At 51.1% G+C, this 19,644-nt stretch overlaps 1 protein-coding gene across 1 annotated transcript in view; it reads right to left on the minus strand.

Annotated features, from left to right (window-relative positions):
- Gli2 (GLI family zinc finger 2) overlaps positions 1-19,644 on the minus strand; it is a 223,421-nt gene that overhangs the window by 21,773 nt on the left and 182,004 nt on the right. The window contains exons 4-7 of the mRNA XM_021197700.1: positions 13,868-14,070; positions 12,470-12,655; positions 1,485-1,686; positions 687-906 (exon numbers count right to left, since the gene is read on the minus strand). Of these exons, the coding sequence (XP_021053359.1) occupies positions 687-906; positions 1,485-1,686; positions 12,470-12,655; positions 13,868-14,070 (811 nt within the window). The remainder of the gene's footprint in view (positions 1-686; positions 907-1,484; positions 1,687-12,469; positions 12,656-13,867; positions 14,071-19,644) is intronic.

Genomic DNA, 19,644 nt, shown 5'->3' on the forward strand with positions numbered 1-19,644 from the left:
TCTTTCTTTCTTTCCTTCCTTATTTCTGAGGCAGGGTCTTTCTGTGTAGCCCTGACTGCTCTGTACTTACCATGTAGATCAGGCTGGCCTTGCACTCAGAAATTGAGCCTGCCTCTGCCTTTTGAGTGCTGGGATTAAAGGCGTGTGTCCCCACTGTCTGGCAATGCCTGACTTTTTGAATATGGACACTGGGGGAGGGGCGTCAAACTCAGGTTCTCATGTTTGCAAAACAGCCCTTCAGCCACTGACTTATCTCCCTAGCATTTCCTCCCTTCTGTAGTTTGAAACATCAAAAACTGAGACTCTTAGATTGGTCCTCCAACCAGGGCCAGCCAAGATAGGAGTGGGGGGTGGGGGATGCAGGGTGAGGGGTAGGGGAAAGGGAAGGCACCTTGTTTCCCATGATGTATGTAGTGTGTCTCCATGCAGCACCCTTGCATGAGAGGGTTTCTCATCCCTTTTAGCTTTTTGGACAGAAGACAGAACTGAGTGACCAGGAGCTTACCATGGGCCCAGGCCAGGACTTCTGGCCCAATTTAAGGCCCTTGCCATCATGTGATCTCTGTCCTAAAAGCAACCAACCAGCCAGGCTGAAGTGCCAAGATCCCTACTAGCTCCTAGCATGAACCACCCTTGGGGATGGGGTGAACAGTGAGGACCCACCCCAGTTCCCTGCACCCACCTACCTGATTGGCATCATTTAGACAGTTGCTGCTACTGCTGCCAAGTTGGGTAGGCATGGTGCTGATGGAAGTGAGAGTCATGGGCTGCTGGGCCAGGAAGGTGGGTGAAGGCTGGATCAGGGGTGGTGTGTGTCCAAAGGCTGATGAGCCCAGGCCCCGCTGCTGGCTCAGGATCTGCTGGTAGGCCACGGGATTGATGGGGTGGGGGAAAGTGAAGGCTGGGCTGCAATGGAAAACAGGAGAGGATGGGGGAAGGAGTGGGTTCACCGCCAAACCAATATCCTTGGCAGAGAGGACTGTATTCTGAGGCTCAAGATGGCAAACTGCTAATCATGCCTTGAAGACGGATGTTCTTAGCCTTGCTGATCACACCTAGCTCCTTAAATGCAGCCTTGAGCTTGCCTGTCTCCACCTCCTTCTGCACACAGGAGTGTTGTACTCTGGTGTTGGTGTGAACTCCCTGTGTCACGTCTGCTTTGTTGTTGTTCTTTACAGAATGGCTCTCATGTAGCCCAGGCTGTCCTCAGACTCACTAGGTGCTGTGATGCCTGGAATTTGTCACTACACCTGATTTTATACAATGCTGGGAATGGATCACAGAACTCTGTGCATCCCAGTCAAGGACTGTACCAAAGAGCCACATCCCCACCCCTCACTATTGCTTTTGAACTATCAATGCAGTTGCTAGCATGTTGAGACACTAGTATTAAGTTCTGTATTCTCCAGTATAAAGCTTCACCCTGCCATGTGGCCCCAGACCAGCTCCCAGTTCTCAGCACCCTGCTTGCTGTTGGGGCTCACCTGAGGGCACCGGCCGACAGATGTCCATAAGAGCCACTGGCTGCTGAGCTGCTCCTGGAGTTGTTGATGTAAGCTACCAGCGAGTTGGGAGAGGTCCGAATCATGCGTTGTAGGTCGAGGCTGGCATCTGAGAGCGGGGAGATGGATAGAGCCCGCTTGCGGCTCAGTCGAGGAGTCACACGTGGACTAGAGAATCGTGACGCTGGGAGACAGCCAAAGGAAGACTTGTTAGCATCACAGATTCTCCCCCCTCTACACATCATGAATATTCATGATTTCTCTATGCCACAGAGTGGTGTGATGGGCCCTTTCCATAACTGAAGAAACTCTCAGGAGGAGCAGACTGAACAGGGTTACAAGTCACAGGACCATGAGCTTTGTTGCAATGTTGGTCACACCAGAAACACCCCCCCCAGGGGGATTCACACCTGAACCCCCTGCAGGAAACTTACTAAGCAGAGGCTTGGATTAACTGTGTGTGATGCCAGGCTCCTGGCTGAGACTCAGTCTCCTGGGATTAAAGGCGTGTACTACCTTGCCTGGGCCTAAGCTCTCCATGGCCACTGTGCCTTGAGATCTCCATGGCAAGATCCAGGTCAGAAACTTGTGTCTCCCAGCCTCAAGATCTGGATCACAGATTCAGATTGTAGACTGGCTGCTCCCCAGACCCTACTGAGAAGGCTACCATGAGAGACCAGAGAGGCGAAGGAGGAGCAGCAGGGAGAGGCCATGTGATTCACAGATGTGCTCACACTTGGAAACCCTCAGTTCTGGGCTACTGAGTGGTGGGAATGTGCTGTCTTAAATGTGTACACCTCATGGATATGTATGCATATAGCCCTGCATGTAGATATACACACATATGCAACTTGATTGTCAACTTGACTATGTCTGGAATGAACAACAATCTAGAATTGGAGGGCTCACGTGTGATCCAGATCTTGAGCCTGGGAGACACAAGTTTCTGACCTGGAGATCTCGAAACACAGTGGCCATGGAGAGCTTAGGCCCAGGCAAGTTAGTACACACCCTTTAATCCCAGGAGACTAAGGCAAGGAGATCTCTGAGTTCAAGGTCAGCCTGGGACAAAGCAAATCCCAAATCCAGGCATGGTGGAACACACCTTTAATTTGGGTCACACCTTCTGTGGGAAGGTGAGGGCATTGGAAGAAGGAAGATTCACTCTTCGACTGCTTGTACTTACTTGCCAGCACATCTGTTGGAACCTACTTCTACAGAAGAGCAGCTGAAACAATTAGCCTCATAGGCCTGAGCAACTATGAGATCCTTGGACTTCCCATTCACAGCTTCCCATTGTTGGGTTAGTTGGACTACAGACTGTAAGCCATCACAATAAATTCCCTCAATCCCTCAATATAGAGACATTCCGTAAATTCTGTGACTCTAGAGAACCCTGGCTAATTCATACACACACACACACACACACACACACTGCTCCTTTCCCATCATCATCACCCCCCCACCCCAGGAATTCTGGATCTGTCCTCTAGACAAAGTGTCCTAGAAGTGGTCTGACATCACTGGATGACTGTAGTCCCTAAAACTTCTTCACTGCCTCAGCTCTACAGCAGGGGTCTTATGGAAGCAGCATTCTTTAGGGCTGCCATAAGGCATAAAGTTTAGGTGACGGGTGGCCTGATCCATAGAAAATTAAGGTGAATGCTGGGATGTGTCTTTGCCTTCTAGGAACCTACAAGGAGCAATGGCTGCTCTGCCTTTCTGGCCTCCCTCTGGAACCTCCGGGCCATCATATATATATGTGTTGGCTTCAGATGCTGCCTGAAAGCAGTCCTGGTCCTGCCCAAATGCTAGGCATCATACAGCCATCCCCAGCTTCCCTCCAATCCAGGCACCATGCTGTATGGTGCGCATTTGCTGTGAAGTCATACAGAGTTCTGAGGATGGTGCCTATAACCCTGTCCACATGTCTGCGTGAGCTGTCTAATTCCCGGGGCTTCTTCGAGGGGTGCGGATGGGCAGAGTGGACCTGCAGTCTAGGGAGAAGGAAAGGCCCAAAGTCTAGAAAAGATGACTGATCCCAGACTAGGGAGTTACAGCACTTTGCCCGACAGGCCTCCATATGGGCACTCTCTGACACCTCAATTTCATGTCTTGATGATCCTTATCTCAAAGAAAGGAAGATACAAAAGGGGGTCATCCTACAGACTCTGTGTTATGAAATGAGGGTGACACGAAGGCTCCAGCATCCACTATAGTGTGACTTATCCATGCCTTCGGTATACACATTTTCTTTGGGTATGTGTGCTTATGTGTCTGTTTGTGTGCACGCATGCGCACGTAGAGGCCAGAAGACATTCTCAGGCGCTGTTCCTCAGGAACCGTCCACCTACTTGTTTAGACAGGGTCTCTTACTCAGGTAGTACTCACCAAGGAAGCTAGGCTGGGTGGTCAAGGAGTCTCAGGGATTCACCAGTCTCCACCTCCTCAGTGGGTGCCCTAGCATACCATTCCCCCCCCCCCCCCAGGGATCCTAGGGAACTTAGGGCCCCAGGCTTGCAAGGCAAGCACTTTCTTGAATGAGCTATCACCACAGCCCATCGTCATATATTTTTTCAGAAAGAGATTTTGCTGCTAACACTCTGACTCCCACCCTCTCGGGTGCCCCTAACAAGAGGAAGCAGGCTCAAACTGACAGTAGTATTCATCTCCGTTATTCCTGGCCCTCGAGGGAAATGTGTTTATTAACGCGCCTCTTCCCTTGATAAATCACTAAATAGGAAGAAAAGCCTGGCACTCATTTCCTGTGCTTTTCCTGTGATTTATGTTTGGGGACTCAAGCATTCACAGCTGCCATCCATCTGTGGTTGCTGCCTGTCCTAACGCTGGCCACCGAGTGACCAGCACTTGCTTGTCATCCCTCAGTGGATGCCTGATGTGGCCTATTCCTCCTACCTATCTCTGACTCTGTCTCGTCCGTTAGTTCTCTTCCTCTCCTCTCCTCTCCTCTCTTCTCCTTTTCCCTCTCCCTCCTCCTTTCCCCTCCCTCCTCCCAGGCCTCTTTGGCCTGGGCACACTGATTCAGCTAGGCTGGCTAGCCTCCAAGCTTACAAGGATCCTCTTGTACCTGCCTTCCATCCTACCACTGGGATGACAGGGGCGGGTCACCCTGCTGCTTTCCACGTGGGTTCTGGGGATTTGAACTCCTGTCCTCATGCTTTCCAGGCCAAGCCCTTTATGAACGGGTCAAATCTTCTTCACCTCATCCCACTGTCTTTTCTTTTCATTTTTTGAGACAGGACGTGATGTAGCAGAGGGCGGTCTTGAACTCCTGATTCTTCCACTTAACACCTTCCCAGTGCTGAGATTACAGGTATAATCCACTGCAGTTGGCCCAGGTCTTTTCTACGCTCACTCTCAGGTTGTGTTCTGTTGAATTCAGCCCAAGTATTTTACTCATCTACACTCCACGGACTCAAGCCCCCATCCTCCTTGTGGGGGAGCCTCGCTCCACGGCGAGGCCACGGCGAGGCCACTGAGCTGATGACTTAGAGGCCAGTGGCCCCATTTGTCAGTCATGTCCCCAGGGTGGAGAAAGCCAAGGCTTGGGCTTTGAGTTCCCCAACTGAGGAAGCAGAATCATATCCTGGTCAACTCAGGTTCACCAAAAGGCCTCTCTTCCCCAGCTCATTCCCAGCCTGTGCTCAGCAGCCAGTGGGACCCACAGCTGTTCTCCTCAGCCTCAGTCTCCCCTCTGTGCCAGGCTGGGCCTGGATTCCTGCCTGAAGCAGTCCCCTGAGGCCCCAGCGATGTCTGCCTCTCTCCTGTGAGATCAATGCCATCGGTTTCTGAGCCTCCCCACCCTGCATAAAGAATGAGCATCAGGATGGAGGTGACATCCGAGGCACATTAGTGTCAATATGACAATAAAACACACAGCTGGGAGGACTTATAGGTCTGTGAGCAGACAGTACTTCAATCAGGACATTTCAATCTTCTCAGGAGGGATGGGCGGGGGGGGGGGTAGGCTGTGGCTGCTGGGGCCCTGCAGTTACAATGCCAGCATCAACAGCCTAGCTTGAGAATGTGCCATGCTAGGGACTGGTGACAAGCAGTGAACTCCTCACTCTCCACAGAGCCACCAGCAGAGGAGTGGATGACCTTGAATTTCTGACTGGTTCTGTTGTCTTTTCCGTGGCTCAGCTTCTGGTCTTCCTGCTGAAAATCAGGCAAGAGAAGAAGAAAGGACATGGAAGGAGAGGTGAGCCTATATCAGAGCCTCAGGTCAGCCTCCTTCTAGCCCAGGGTGGATGGTGGCATTGGTGTCTGGACCTGTCAGAGGCCTTGCTGCCTTTCTGACCCATCTAATGTGTCCCATATGTGGGGTGTACACGAAGTTCACAAGACACTCTTGTGGTTCTCAGACAGAGACATCCCATTCTGTTATGTATAACTTTGCCCCTTTGGGAAGAAAAAGAAAAGTTCTAGGGATGGGGATATAGCCCACTTGGTACAGTACTTGTCTATCAGGTACGAAGCCCTGGCCTACATGCCCAGCAACACATACATTGCCATAATGGTGCAGGCCTGTACTTTTAGCACTTGAGAAGTAGAGGCAGGAGGATCAGAAATCCAAGGTCATCCTCAGCTACATAGTAAGTTCATGGCTAGCCTGAATTACATGAGTCCCTATTTAATAAAAAAAAGTTCCATTCTGTGACGGTTTGTCTGTATTTGGCCCAGGGAGTGGCACTATTAGGAGGTGTGTCCTTGTTGGAATAGGTGTGACATTGTGGGCATAGGCTTTGAGATCTTTGTCCTAGCTGCCTGGAAGCCGGTCTTCTCCTAGCAGCCTTCAGATGAGGAGGTAGAACTCTCAACTCCTCCTATACCATGCCTGCCTGAACACTCCCACCTTGATGTTAATGGACTAAACTCTGAACCTGTTAGCCAGCCCCAATTAAAAGTCATTGTAAGAGTTGCCTTGGTCATGGTATCTCTTCAACAGCAGTAAAACCTTAAGACACCTTTTTTTTTTTTTTTTTTTGGTTTTTCGAAACAGGGTTTCTCTATGTAGCCCTGGAACTCACTTTGTAGACCAGGCTGGCCTCAAACTCAGAAATCCACCTGCCTCTGCCTCCCAAATGCTGGGATTAAAGGCGTGAGCCACCACACCCGGCCCCTAAGACACCTTTTAAGAACCATTCATTTAAGCCGGGAGTGGTGGCACACGCCTTTAATCCCAGCACTTGGGAGGCAGAGGCAGGAGGATTTCTGAGTTCAAGGCCAGCCTGGTCTACAAAGTGAGCTCCAGGACAGCCAGCGCTGTACAGAGAAACCCTGTCTCAAAAAACACAACAAAACAAAACAAAACAAAAGAATCATTCATTTAATCCCCAAAGTGAAGCCAGTTATGAATGCTAAACGCACTATTGTGCACTGGGTCCTTGACTCACGTAAAATGATATCGTTGAGTTGGAGAAGGATCTGAGTGCCTTGCCCACCAGCCTTCTGCTCAGGCCACCTCACATTTGACAGATCCTAGCTTCTATTGGACACACAAAGCCTTTGAAACATTCTCTTCTCTGCTGGGTGCTGAGAGAGGAGGCAGTCAGAGGTCAAGTCGGGTCAGGTCAGGGCCTACAACAGGGTGCTTACCAAAAAGGCGCCTGGTGCCTGACCAGACAGATTGAGAACTTGATGTGGTGTTCAGCCTCTTGTGGTGCCTAGAACCTGGCCTGTCATGCTTACTTGTGTGTGTGTGTGTGTGTGTTGTGAACTTGACACAAACTAGACTCATCTGGGAAGATCTGGGAAGAAGACACCTCAATTGAGAGATTGCCCCCACCAACTAGGCAAGTCTGTGACAGCATTTTCTTGATTGATGATTGATGCTGGGAAGGCCCGGATCACTGTGGGTGGTGGCACCTCTTGGCAGGTGGTCCTGGGTTGTATAAAAAAAGCCTACTGAGCAAGCCACGGGGAGCAAGTCAGACTGCAGTGTTCCTGTGGTCTCTGCTTCAGTTCTTGCCACCAGGATCCTGCCTTGAGCTCCAACCCTGGCTTCCTTCAGTGATGGACTGTCCCCTGGACATTATAAAGTGAAATAAATCCTGTCTCCAACAAGTTGGTTTTGATCAGTGCTTTATCACAGCAACAGTGAAACCTAACTAGGACGCATGCTGAGTAAGCAGGCAGTGAACGAGTGTGCACACCATTTCTTCTGTCAGAGTACTGAGCAAAAGGGAACTTGATTAAAAAAAAAAAAAAAAGACCTAAGTTTTCCATGAGGGGACGGAGCTATCCTATGGGGGTGGGCTGCAGAAAATACAGCGGCTGGCAGGGGCTTCCCTGGCTCACGTGCTCTACTTAAGTGGAGAAGGAGGAAGGGGGCAATGCCCTGGAGGCAGGTTGGGCAGGGCCCAGCCTTATTCAGCATGTTTCGCAGAAACACAGCAGATTGGGTATCTGCACAGGTACCTAAACTGGGTGGAAATGCCCCCAAATACTTTTAAAAATCTGAAGCCAGGTTTGAAGCTCTGCCTTCCACTGGTTTGGAAGGAGCTGGAGTAGACCTGAGGTGACTGAGGGTGGTACTTGCTGCCGAGACTGATGACCTGAGTTCCATTCCGCAGTCCCACATGGTGTAAGGAGAAAACCAATTCCCATATGGGCACGGTGGCGTGCATGCTTACACAGGCACAATAAATAAAAGGTAGAACGCAAGAAAACAGAAAGAAAAGTCTGTGCCTAGCTCAGTGGTTAAGGAATCACACATAGCGTGTGAGAGACCCTAGGTTCCATCCCGAGAGAAAAACAGAACAGTAAATCTTCCTGAAGAAGCACCAGCAGGAGAAACAGAAGAATGCTGTGGATTGGTATGGCTTTCTTGGGTTTATAAAACCGGTCCCCAGCCGTCCCCAGTCACTACTGCCATCCCAGTGCTGCTCAGGTGTCTGGGAATCTGCTGATCTGAACACAGAAGTGGAGAGAGGAGGTGGCTGTGTTATCCAGTGAGTGGCGACCGCCCTTGGAGGTGGGTATTACACCGGCCCACAAACTCTTCCTGCCTGGTGCCTTCCTGATTCTTAGACATGTGCAGCTATGTTGGATGTTCTAGGGAACAGAGCTGTCCCCAGTCCCTTCTAGGCCACCCGTAGCTGCTGCCAGCAGCTCCCCTGTCCACTCCAGTGGTTTCTGTTGTGTTCTGCCTCGTTCTCTCCCTGGTCTCCTGTGTTGGTCACTCCTGACACATCAGGTCTCACAGGCTGTGAGCCACCCGGTCTAGCAGCAGAACTGGCTGTCTTAGGTGAAAGAAATCCAGGTCGGCTGGAACTGGGTGCCTGGAATTCCCATGGTGCCTCAGGTGCCCAGGACTTGATGCCCATGATGCCTTTGGTGCTGCACAGCCCTCAAGCCCTCAGGCATGGCAGAGCGGGAGAAAGGCAGAGCAGGAGGCATCAGGGGATCTGCTCTGGGAGCCAGCAATGAGGCTGCGGAGAGGAAGACATTCTAAAGAAACACCCGTGCCCATCCCATTGGTTAACTGACAACAGACTAAAAATAAGCAAACAAACAAACAAATGAAATTAATTGAATCCCCTCCCCCCCACCAGAGACTCATGCTGGGGGGAGGACAGGGCTGAAAACTGGTGCTGCTGAAGGGAAGGGGGAGCTTGTCTCCCAGAGATTTCACACAGTTGTGATAACTTGCCAGACCACTTGGCAGGGAGGATTTGATGGCTAGACCACACCTTGATCAGGATTGCTTAGCCATGTGTGCCTCTTGCCCTCTGTTCCTCTTCCCCGTGAGGCCACAGTGAATAGGCAACCCCCCACCCACACACACTTTTCCCCACTTCTGCTCCGTTTAACTGGCCCACTGAGGATAGGCTGCTGAGCCTGGTTTGTTACTGCTGCCACGCTGGTAACAACAGTGCGAGGGAGAGAGGGGACAAGCCACGCGCAGCATGCCCAGGGTCAATGGATGGGGAGGTGAAGAGGACATGATACCCAGAGTGGTCCACAGCCTAGAAGGAAGCACGAGGTGATACAACTAAGATATGGATCCCTGGCCATCAGGGCAGATCTGAGAGGTAAAGGGATACTGGCAGTGAGAGGTCACACCAGCACTAATTGAGCACCCAGTGTCTACAGCGAGAAGACGACATTTACCTTCATTCTACCTTTACTAGATTCTCCTTCAGTCAGCCTCACATCCCCTGTGTCCCACTCACTTGTCCTCTCTGGTGTCTCCTCACTAGTTATCATATCGGCCCCCTCTGCAATCTGTCCTGCTGCTCTCTGCCGGATCCAGACCCAGCAGCCTAGCCGCCTTCTGGAGGGTAGAGCTCGGGAACTGGCCATGGATGGTGTGGCCCAGCTACAGCAAGGCTTGGAACTCGGCCTAGAGTCCTGGGGACTTGTTTGCTCATCCTAACTCCAGCCATAGGAGAAACACTTGCTGTCATTCCTCTCTCTGTCACATACACTGCATGGAGGTGCATGCCCAGTCAGGCGCTCAGGATGGCTGTCACAGGATGACTCCTGTCTGCCCAGTTCTGCCTCTCCTGCTGTGTGGGCCACCTGCAGCTCAACTTGGTCCCCTAGCCAAGGCATCAACAAGTCGGTCTACTTGCCAGTGATGTCCACGGTCTGGCTCTGGGCCTTGGAGGGGGGCTTCCCAGTGTGGCAGAAGCTGGCACGTCGGCGTGACTCTGCTCTGGATCTCAATATTCCTCTCCTGCTGTGTAGCTGTGGCTGGGTTTATAACGCTGGGACACACTGTGTCCAGGATGCACCCTCCCTAGTCCCTGACCTCACTGTGTCAGAGGCAAGGATGGGGCTTAATACCATTAATTAATACCATTACTTAACTCAGCACTGTGCTGAGTCCTGGCCCCAGCATCCTTCTAGGGAGGGAGAGACACTCAGCTGAGTGTTGGGGACACTGCTTTATCACTCAGGAGCCTCCCATCAGGGAACCGCAGGGATGAGCAGAGCAAGTTGACCTCGTGTTTGTGGTGGGGTGGTTCTTTAAAACTCAGAGAGGCAGGACCAACCAGAGGAGGCAGGAAGCATCTAGACAGACTTCCTGGAGAAGGGACACTCTTGGTTCTGCCTCTGTGGAGAGACAGCTCAACTGGAGCAAGGCCCCTGAGCAGAGCTGCAGTGGCGGTTGTGGCAGGAGACCCAGGAATGGGGCCTATGATGTGAGCCGAGGCCTGGATGATATGGGCCCACCCCGAATCTTGCACCCTCAGCGGCCTCTTAACAGCTGCCACAGCCCGTTTCCAACCTGCTACCCTGCAGGACCAGATGGCCTCTCTGCAGGTCTGTCTCCTCCCACCACTGTGGCACGGAGATGCTGCTCCCGGCAGAACTAGAGGACAGCAGCCGGAAGGTGGCACCAGCCTAGAGCTTGGTGGTGACTCCCCACGCCTCTACCCAGCCCACATCCCAGGCATCCTTGGATAGCTCTAGGGTTGCCAGGTGCAGTGGGATCTAGTTGGAGGAGCGCAACAGCAGCGACCTTCAGTTTCCTTCCCATGGCAGGGGTCGTATGCTGACCTAGGGTCTCATAGTCAGGGGGCTACGACACCCTGTGAAAGCAGCCACCAGGACGGCTTCTAGTGAGAAGGGAGGGCAAGGCGTCTGATGGGCACTTAGGACCTCCTCGATCCAAGACTCCCGACCTCCTATTCTGCAAAGCAGTCTAGCACATGCACCGCCTTGATCAGTGAAGTCCACCCTATCACTTGGTCCCTAGACCCTGGCTTTGCCCTTGACTCTTTATGATGATTTATAACAATTGTTAACTTGGAAAGATCTTCATCTAGGAGACACGTGTGTGGAGGATTTTCTAGAATGTGCTGACTGAGGTGAGAAGACCCACCCTGAACGTGGGTTATTCTATGTGCTGGGGTCCCAGACTGAATACAAAGGAGAAAATGGCCTGTCTCTGCTTTGTGACTATGGATGTCACACACTCCTGCCACCATGTCATCTCCACAATGATGGACAGGAGGATCTCCTTAAAGTGTGATCCACAACCAACACGCCGACCTAAGCTGCTTTTATCAGGTTTTGTCTACTGGGGGAGTGAGAGGTTAGATTCTTGGTCATAGCCAAGAGCACACTTAGTAATGACCTCCTGCTTCCGTGCACACCACACCTGGGCAGGGAACACGTCGTACGTCTCTACCCAGGCATCGCCCTTAACCGGACCCATCTACAGCTCACCAGTAGGGTCTGCTGCTGCCTGCTCCGACTTGGTTCTCAGATCAGCATGAACATGGTACTTTCAAATGGAATATCAGAGCTCTTTACTCCTCTGCACATCCTCCCCCAAATGGTTCCACAGCCTTCTCTCACTCCAGCGATGTGCAAAGCCTTAGTCACTTCCCAACTCGTTGGCGCAGCCCAGCCGGGAACACTGACCTCAGTCTTTCACCTGATGTCTTCCAATCACACTGGTCTCACAAGCTCAGATCACACTGGGCTCCCAGCAGGAACACAGGCCCTTTGCACCCGCTGATCCTCTGCTGGGACTGGTCTCTCCAAGCCAGCTGGTGGGCTGGCCCTTCAGTTCTGTGCTTGAATAGCACCCACCACACCTTACCTTTGACTCTCTCTATGTCTCAAAACTGAACCCTGCTATCCTAGTATGCGTCTCCGTTTCTATTTTGCTCACCCCATTCCCTCTTAGCTTACCACGCCCCCAGTGGTGGGTGGTGTCTGTACTTCCCACTATAGATTCTTCCCAGAAGTTAAGTGAGTGCATTCCATTCTTTGTGATGACCACCGGGCTCTTGATCACCCATCCTATTACTTGGGCTCAGTCCCCATGTCTGGCAGTATAGACAGTGCTGGGATGCAGTGCAGACTTCTGTTTGTGTCTCTCACCTCCAAAGGGAGGGAAGACCTGTTTTCTATGACTGTCAGTCAGTCACCCTCATCCGCATCATCCCTGCCCCCCACCCCATGTTACACCCTCTGGTACTCACCATCCACAGGGTTGAGGTAGTCATGGAGATGGGGTGCGCTAGCAGCACCCCCACTCTGCATTAGAAGGTCCCCATAGGGTGTGGGGTGGCTTGCCATGAGGGTCATCTGGTGGTAATAGTCTGAAGGGTTGGTGGCTGGGGCAGCGAGGCTAAATAGTCCCCTCTCTTTCAGATGTTCGTGGGCCACTGTCACAGAAGGTAAGAGAAAGGAGCCGTCAGAATCTACTGCCCAAGGGGTTAAGAACACATACTGCTACTGTAGAGGGCCCGTGTTCAGTTCCCAGCACCCATGGTGGGTGGCTCCCTACCACCCCTAACTCCAGCTCCAGAGGGTCCAATACTTGCTTCTGGCTTCTAGGGGAACCTATGCAAACATGCATGCACACCTACATAAAATGAAAATATATAAATAAAATCTTTTTAAAAAATTTACTGTTTAAGGAAGGAAAAAGAATTCACCTTTGGCATGGGGTCTCAACGCTTGACCTCCTAGCCCATCCGCCACCTCCTGTGCTCACATGGAGACCAGGGATCTACGCCGGGTACCTTCTTCAGTAACTCTCCACTGTCTTTGAGTCAGGGCCTCTCCTTGAACAGGGACCTCACTGAATCCACTAGACTGGCTCACAAGTGAACCTCACTCCCTGCCTCCCCAGTGCGGGGATTCCAACTGCTTGCCACTGGGCCCTGTGTATTGATTACTTTCTTTTTAAAAATCCTGGGTTCTGGAGGACGGATTTCATACCTACCAACTGACCTGTCTCTTCAGCCCCTAGGAAAAATTTAGATCTGAGAAAGTAACTATATTATGTGATTCTACTCACTTCCGGTTAAAATCAACCTGTTCCAGTGGGCTGGTCCACTGTTTCTCAAGCATCTGAGCCTACTGAAAATTATTGGTCTATCCCTGGAGGATGGGGCGCCAGCTGCCTGTAACTCCAGCTCCAGGGGAATCCCAGGAGTTGGGAGGCCATGTGTGTTTGACCATCACAGGGACAGAAAACAGACTCAGGCAGCAGCCAGCTCTGCTCTGCCTCCCTTTTGATGCTGAGTTCAAGGAGATAGTCCCACACCATCTCTTACTTAATACTGGCTTCCGCAGCCTTTGGCGTGTTGCAAGCAGTAGTCTGTCCCTATGATGTGGCTGTTATGGTCTGGACATGAAACATCTCTCAGTGGCTCCTGTGTTAAAAGCTCGGGTCCCCCATGGAATGTACAGAGGTGGTGCTCTGGGGAACTGACTGGATCATGAGGGCTTTGACCTAATCAACAGATATATCTATTGATGAAATTTTAATTTTACGTGTAATTGGAAGATGATGAAAGTGGCTGTGCGGACCGAGTCACCCCTAGCACCACCCGCAATGTCCCTGCGGCCTCTGCTCCAGCACTACTTACCATCAGCAGGGCTGAGGCCCCTGGCGGCAGAGATCATTGAGAGTGTGGGGCTGCTGTGCACAGACCGGAGGTAATGCTCCATATGGGGGTTCATGTAGGGGTGGTGGGTGCTGAAGGGTGATTCTCCAGGGCCAGCGGGGTGTGGAGAAAGCCGTATCAAGGAGATATCTGAGATGACAGGGCTGCCACTTAGGGTGGGAGGCCTGTGGAGGCAAAAGGTGATATTCTCAGGAAGAAGACCCACGGGGCACAAATAGCGCACTAAGGACCCCAAACTACAGGAGTAGCCATTGACGTGTGCAGGCACCCACAGATTGACTTCAGAAGCCTGTCCTTTTGACTTTCTATGCCAAACTCTTAGTCAGCTCTACCTTAGAGTCAGACCTTGAAAGAATCAATCAGTGGACCCAAACTGGAAGCTCCAAGGGGGTTTGAGAGATAGCTTGGTGGGTAAAGTGCCTGCCTTGGAAGCCTAAGGATCTGAGTTCGATTCCCAGAGGTGACAGTAAAAACAGGAAGAGGTTGGTATGGGCGTATAATTCCAGCTACATTGAGATGGAGGAAGAGACAGGCAGAGCCCACTGGCTAGCTAGTCTAGCAGCTTGGCAAAGTTCAAGGTCAATAGAGACCCTGTCTCAAACAAAACGTGGATGGCATCTGAGGAGTGACACTTAGAAGCTGTGCTCTGACCTCCATTGTTTATTCACACTCACAGCTAGAAGGCTGCCTGGTGGGTGGCTCTGCATCACTACAATCCTTATATTGAAATTCTGGATACCTCCTTCAGGTTTGCTGGGTCTAAACTCAGCTGACCACATGTTTGGGTTGCAGCCCTGCTCCCGTGTGCCTATACAGGTCAATGCATGGGCACATGCATGAATACAAGAACATGGACAGTACATAGGACCATGACAACACTAAATCCAGGAATAAGGTCCTAAGAGCTCATTGCTATCAGACTGAGCGAAAGGCTGCATCCTTAAGGGCAAATGTTTGGCTTCAGTCAGATCACTCGGGCTCGGAAGCAGCTGAAGGAGAAGTTCAAGATTCAAGATAAATCTTTCTGTGTGAGGTGTGTGTACACATGTGGAGGCCAGAGGTCAATCTCAGCTGTTGGTTCTCAGATGTTATCCATCTCCCTTGTTGGCTTTTTGAATTTTATTTTAAATATCATGTCTATCACCGACATGGAACCCAAAGAGCCTAGGGTAGCGAGCTAGTGAGCCTGTGATCCACCTGTCTCTGTCTCCATAGGCTTGGGATTGTAAGCACATACCATGACACCATGCCCATATCTTCTATGTGGGTTCTGAGGGTGAGTTGGAAAGCAAAAACTTTACCAACTGAGTTACTGCGACTGCCCAAGAATGGTGTTCAAGCTGGTGAGCTGAACTAAATTGTAGAGTATTGTTCTAGCACTCTATGTGGTGATGCTTTTCATTCACAGACCCATCTTGAATACCCTTAGCCGTCACGTGGGCCCATGGCTTGTTTTTCATTGCTCAGGACGACTGCAATCATCTATATGCATTGAAGGCTATGGCTCTACTCAACATTTAACGAGTCTTTTAGAACCCTTGGCCACCTGACCTAGGGCCTCCAGGTTTTGGAGACACATACTCCAAAATCCATCCTCAGCAACTGTGATTCATTTTAATTGTCAATTTGGTATAACTTAGAATCAGCTGGGAAGAGAGTCTTGAGGTATTGTCTACAGTAGGCTGACCTATGGGCATGTCTTTGGGGGACTGATTGTCTTAAGTTAATTGGTATAGAAAAAAAACCAGTCTGCTCTGGGTGGCACCATTCCCTAGGCAGTTCTAAACTGTGTGAGCTTGGTCAAATTGAGCTGAGCAAAAGAAGAAAGAAAGCCGTTCAAGTGAGCATATGTGCATTTATTTCTCTATGCTTTTGAGTCTGGGTGTGATGGTGTGATGGTGTGATGGGACTACTTCAAGTTCATGTCATGACTTCTTCACAACAATGGACAGTAACCTGGAATCTATGAGTTAAAATAAACTTTCTTCCTGATTGCTTTTTGTTGAGGTATCATCACAGCAATAGGAAGTGAAACTAGGACAATGACCCTCATCCAAAGGATGCATGAGCCATAGTCTAAGTTAGAAGTAGAGTGTGAAGTCTGGAAAGGCACCACAGTAGTGACTCAGATTGGTGACGCTGTGTGGGGTTCCATTTTGATTGGCTACTACAGTGGACAGTGTGACTACTGAGAAAACCAGATGTGATGATTCAGTGTGTCCAACTGTGCATGAAAACTAGCCTGCTTCACAACATAGCACAAGGTATGACAGGCAGGTGACAGCCTGATGCACTCACATCTGAGCTTTACAAATATCAATCCCTAGATCCAGAAGGAAGCGTTCAACTATGTCACTCTATAGGGTCTTGCAAGCCCAATGAGCTTATCTAGCCTTGAGCAGCCCTTGTGGTTTTTCCACAGCCCTAGAAGCCTTCCTTCCTGCATTCTCTATCTCACGAAAATCCCTTGTTGTATCTGTAACCTGGACACTGAGGGACCCCTGGGTAACTTCCTTCCTGAAGCTCCTTCACAAACCTAATTTGCACCCCTACCAAAGAACACCAGTAGGGTCTCAGGTTGGTATTCCAGAGCCCAGGTTCTGCCCAGCAGCACTGCATATCCAGGCACCTTTGAACGTGTATACCTGCCCAGGAATAGAGCCCAGAAGGTGTCCAGAGACATTTCTCCAGTGGACTACAAGCTCATGGGCAGAGGAGAGCACAAGTCACAAGTCCCTTTCAACTGCTCTCATGCTCAAGCCAGCTACGGAGGGGATCCACCTATGGGGAACTGCACTACTTTGAGGCTTGATTGTGGCCTTGCTGTGAAGAGGTTGCTTAGTGTCCCAAGGGAGGAGAAGCAGGGGTGGCTGATGGACTTCAGGCCAAGTGGCTCTCGCTGTGACTATGACAGGATGGACATTCATGTTCCTGTTGCACACAGGCACGTTTGGGAAGAGGAGACTCAGGCAGAATAACAGCATGGCTCCTGGGGATAAGCCCGGGAGGCTAACGGAGTGCTGGAAGCTGGGTGTGCTGCAGGGGAAGGTCAGTGGGCAATGGGCAGCAAGCTGGGGTTTGAAGATTCTTAGTTTTCATTGTTAATTTGACACAAACTAGCATCATCCATGAGAAAAATCTCAGTGAGTGACCAACTAATTCAGGCTGGTCTATGGGCACACCTTGGTTGTTATTGGTGTGAAAAGACCTAACCCACTGTGGGCAGGACCATTCTTCAAGTGGGGATTTCTGGCTGTATAATACAGAAAACAGGCTGGATGCAAGAAAGCATGCCAGCATGAATTTATTCTCGCTCTGCTCTTGGCTGTAGCTGTGATGTAACCAGCTGTTTTTGGTTCCTGTACCCTTCTCCAAGGTGCCTTTTGTCAGTGTATTTTATCACAGTGACAGAAATGACAAGAATACAGAAACTGGTGGCTGTAAGTGACCCCAAACCCAGGAGTGGGGCCTCCTTGGCATTGAGCTGGCAGTAAGGTCTAGCTTTGCTAGGACCCCAAAACAGTGATGACATGAAGATGTCTACCACCAGACTGAGACCACACAGCAGTCCCAGGTAGTGTCTGGTGTGACCCAGATCCCTCTGGACTCTGGAGCAGGAGGCAGGAGGCAGGAGTAAACATTGTCAAGGTATTTTGACATGCACTCAAAAATGGGGCCACTCTGTAAGGGAAGGAGAGTGCTCAGGGTGGTGTCTGTGTCCCACACAGAGGAAGAGGCTGTCTTCAGAGAGTCCTTGCTGTCCTGTAGGGGAAGAGGCATGTTGCTTCCCTTCCACAGGGCCAACCTCCATCACCAAGGAAACAGGGAACACAAGTTTCTGCCCAGGCATTGCCTTCTTTCTCTCAGCCCCAAGCTCTGTGGAGCACACGGGAGCTTCCTGTAGGGCCCTGGACACCTTGTTATGGTGGTCATCAAGGAAGATGCATTGCTACCAACTCCTGTACAACAAGTGGCCTTAAGGAGGACACAGGTCCAGAGAGGGGGGTCGTGACTGACCTCGCAGCTGTGGCCGTGCGAGGTAGCTGGGAGTGTGCCGGAGCAGAGCTTGCACACTGGATGGTGTTCCAGTCTCTGGGGCTACTCCACTCTATTAGAGAACAGTTCTTGAGGACTTTTAGTCTGCTGGTGGCCATGGGTAAGACACCCAGAGAAACTATGACAGCTTCCCCAAACAGCTTTACCAGGGTACAGTGGGGTGGTTGGCCATTCCCTGATAACAGATTTGATCAAAAGCCTGGGGAGCAAGTCTTTATTCTTCCCTCATGCCAGATAGTTGGCAGACTGGGCCTGCAACAGTAGGATCTGGACCCTGGAGCCATGGGGGCAATGAGTGGCCCTGAAGGTTTTTCTGAGTCTGAAATGAGGACTCAATTTGGGAGGGTACTAGATTGTGGGTGTGGGCCTGGATCTGGCCCTGGGAGTCAAATCAAGACACATGCTATCCACTTCTGAACTCTTAGAGGATCAATCTCAGAAGAGCTTTGGGTTGGACCAGGGGAAGAAGGCAACAAGAAGGGCCAGCTATGTCAGCTACTTGATCATAGCCTGGGAGTATAAGAGTATGCTCATGTGCACCTCTGCTGTGGGAGGTTGGGGAACTTGAAAAAAATGCCAAGGATGAAACGGGACAAAGAGTCGGAAGTGGAGAAGTGGGCTGAAGACGGGATATCTTGGTGGGCAGCACTGGCTATGCAGGAGCGAGGAGAAGTTTAGGTCCCCAGCATCCGTGAAAAATACTAGGCATAGCAGTGTGCACCTAAAGTCCTAGCAGTGGGGAGGCAGAGAGAGGAGCTCTCCGGGGTTCACGGGCTAGTTGAATCAGGGACTCCAGGTTCAAAAAGTAAGGAAGAGTGATCCTCTGGCCTCCACATGTCTATGTACACACATGCATAGGCATTTGCACGTACTCAAACATGTACCCATGCATACCTTCCCTCAAATATGCATAAGAATGTCACGAGCCTTACCCAAGAGGCAGAATGAAAGCCAGCCTCTGCTCTCAGGACGTCAAATTGGACATGCGGATATCGCCAGTTCACTAAGGTACAAGCTTCCGCTCCCCAAATCCTCACTGGTACCCTCCCCAGGAACTCTGCCTGCTGGTCCCTCTGGGGCATCACTCAGTTGGTCTCCAGCTCACCCTGGGGTGGTGGTGTCTGAGGGGCCACCCTACATGTTGTAGGCGGAGTTTGAACTTTGAAGGTAGACAGATGGGGTGGACTGGTCCAAGTTTCAGTGCTGCCACTGTGTGTGACCTGGTAGAGCCAAGCATCCCTTGCCTGCAGGCTGGTGTGGGTGTAGATGGATGAGCAGGTGTAGACAGAAGAAGGAAGCACAAGAAGTGTACGGAGTAACTGTACCGGGTCCTTAGTAGGTGCTCAGCCAGCACCTCCCTTCTTATATAACAACAGGAGAACAGAAGAGCTCAGCAGGGGATCACACCACGCTCACCCTCCTGACACCCCAACTCATGCCCCCTTCTCACATGTCAGCACAGGAGTTCTGGCAGGAGACAAAAGGAGAGGTTGAGGTGATGAGAATCCCACGTGCACCCTAGCACCAAGACCGGGCCTGAGCTAGCACGCCCAGAGCCTTGGTAATGGGTCCTTGGGGAGCTAGAATGACGGGAGCCATGACTTCCTGGAAGGGAGGTATGAGGGTGATGCCGGCTGGGAGTAAGAGCAAGGCTCTCACAGATGGGGAAATGAAGGGAGGGC

Source organism: Mus pahari, chromosome 5 (genome assembly GCF_900095145.1).
Source record: "Mus pahari chromosome 5, PAHARI_EIJ_v1.1, whole genome shotgun sequence".
Taxonomy (NCBI): Eukaryota; Metazoa; Chordata; class Mammalia; order Rodentia; family Muridae; genus Mus; species Mus pahari.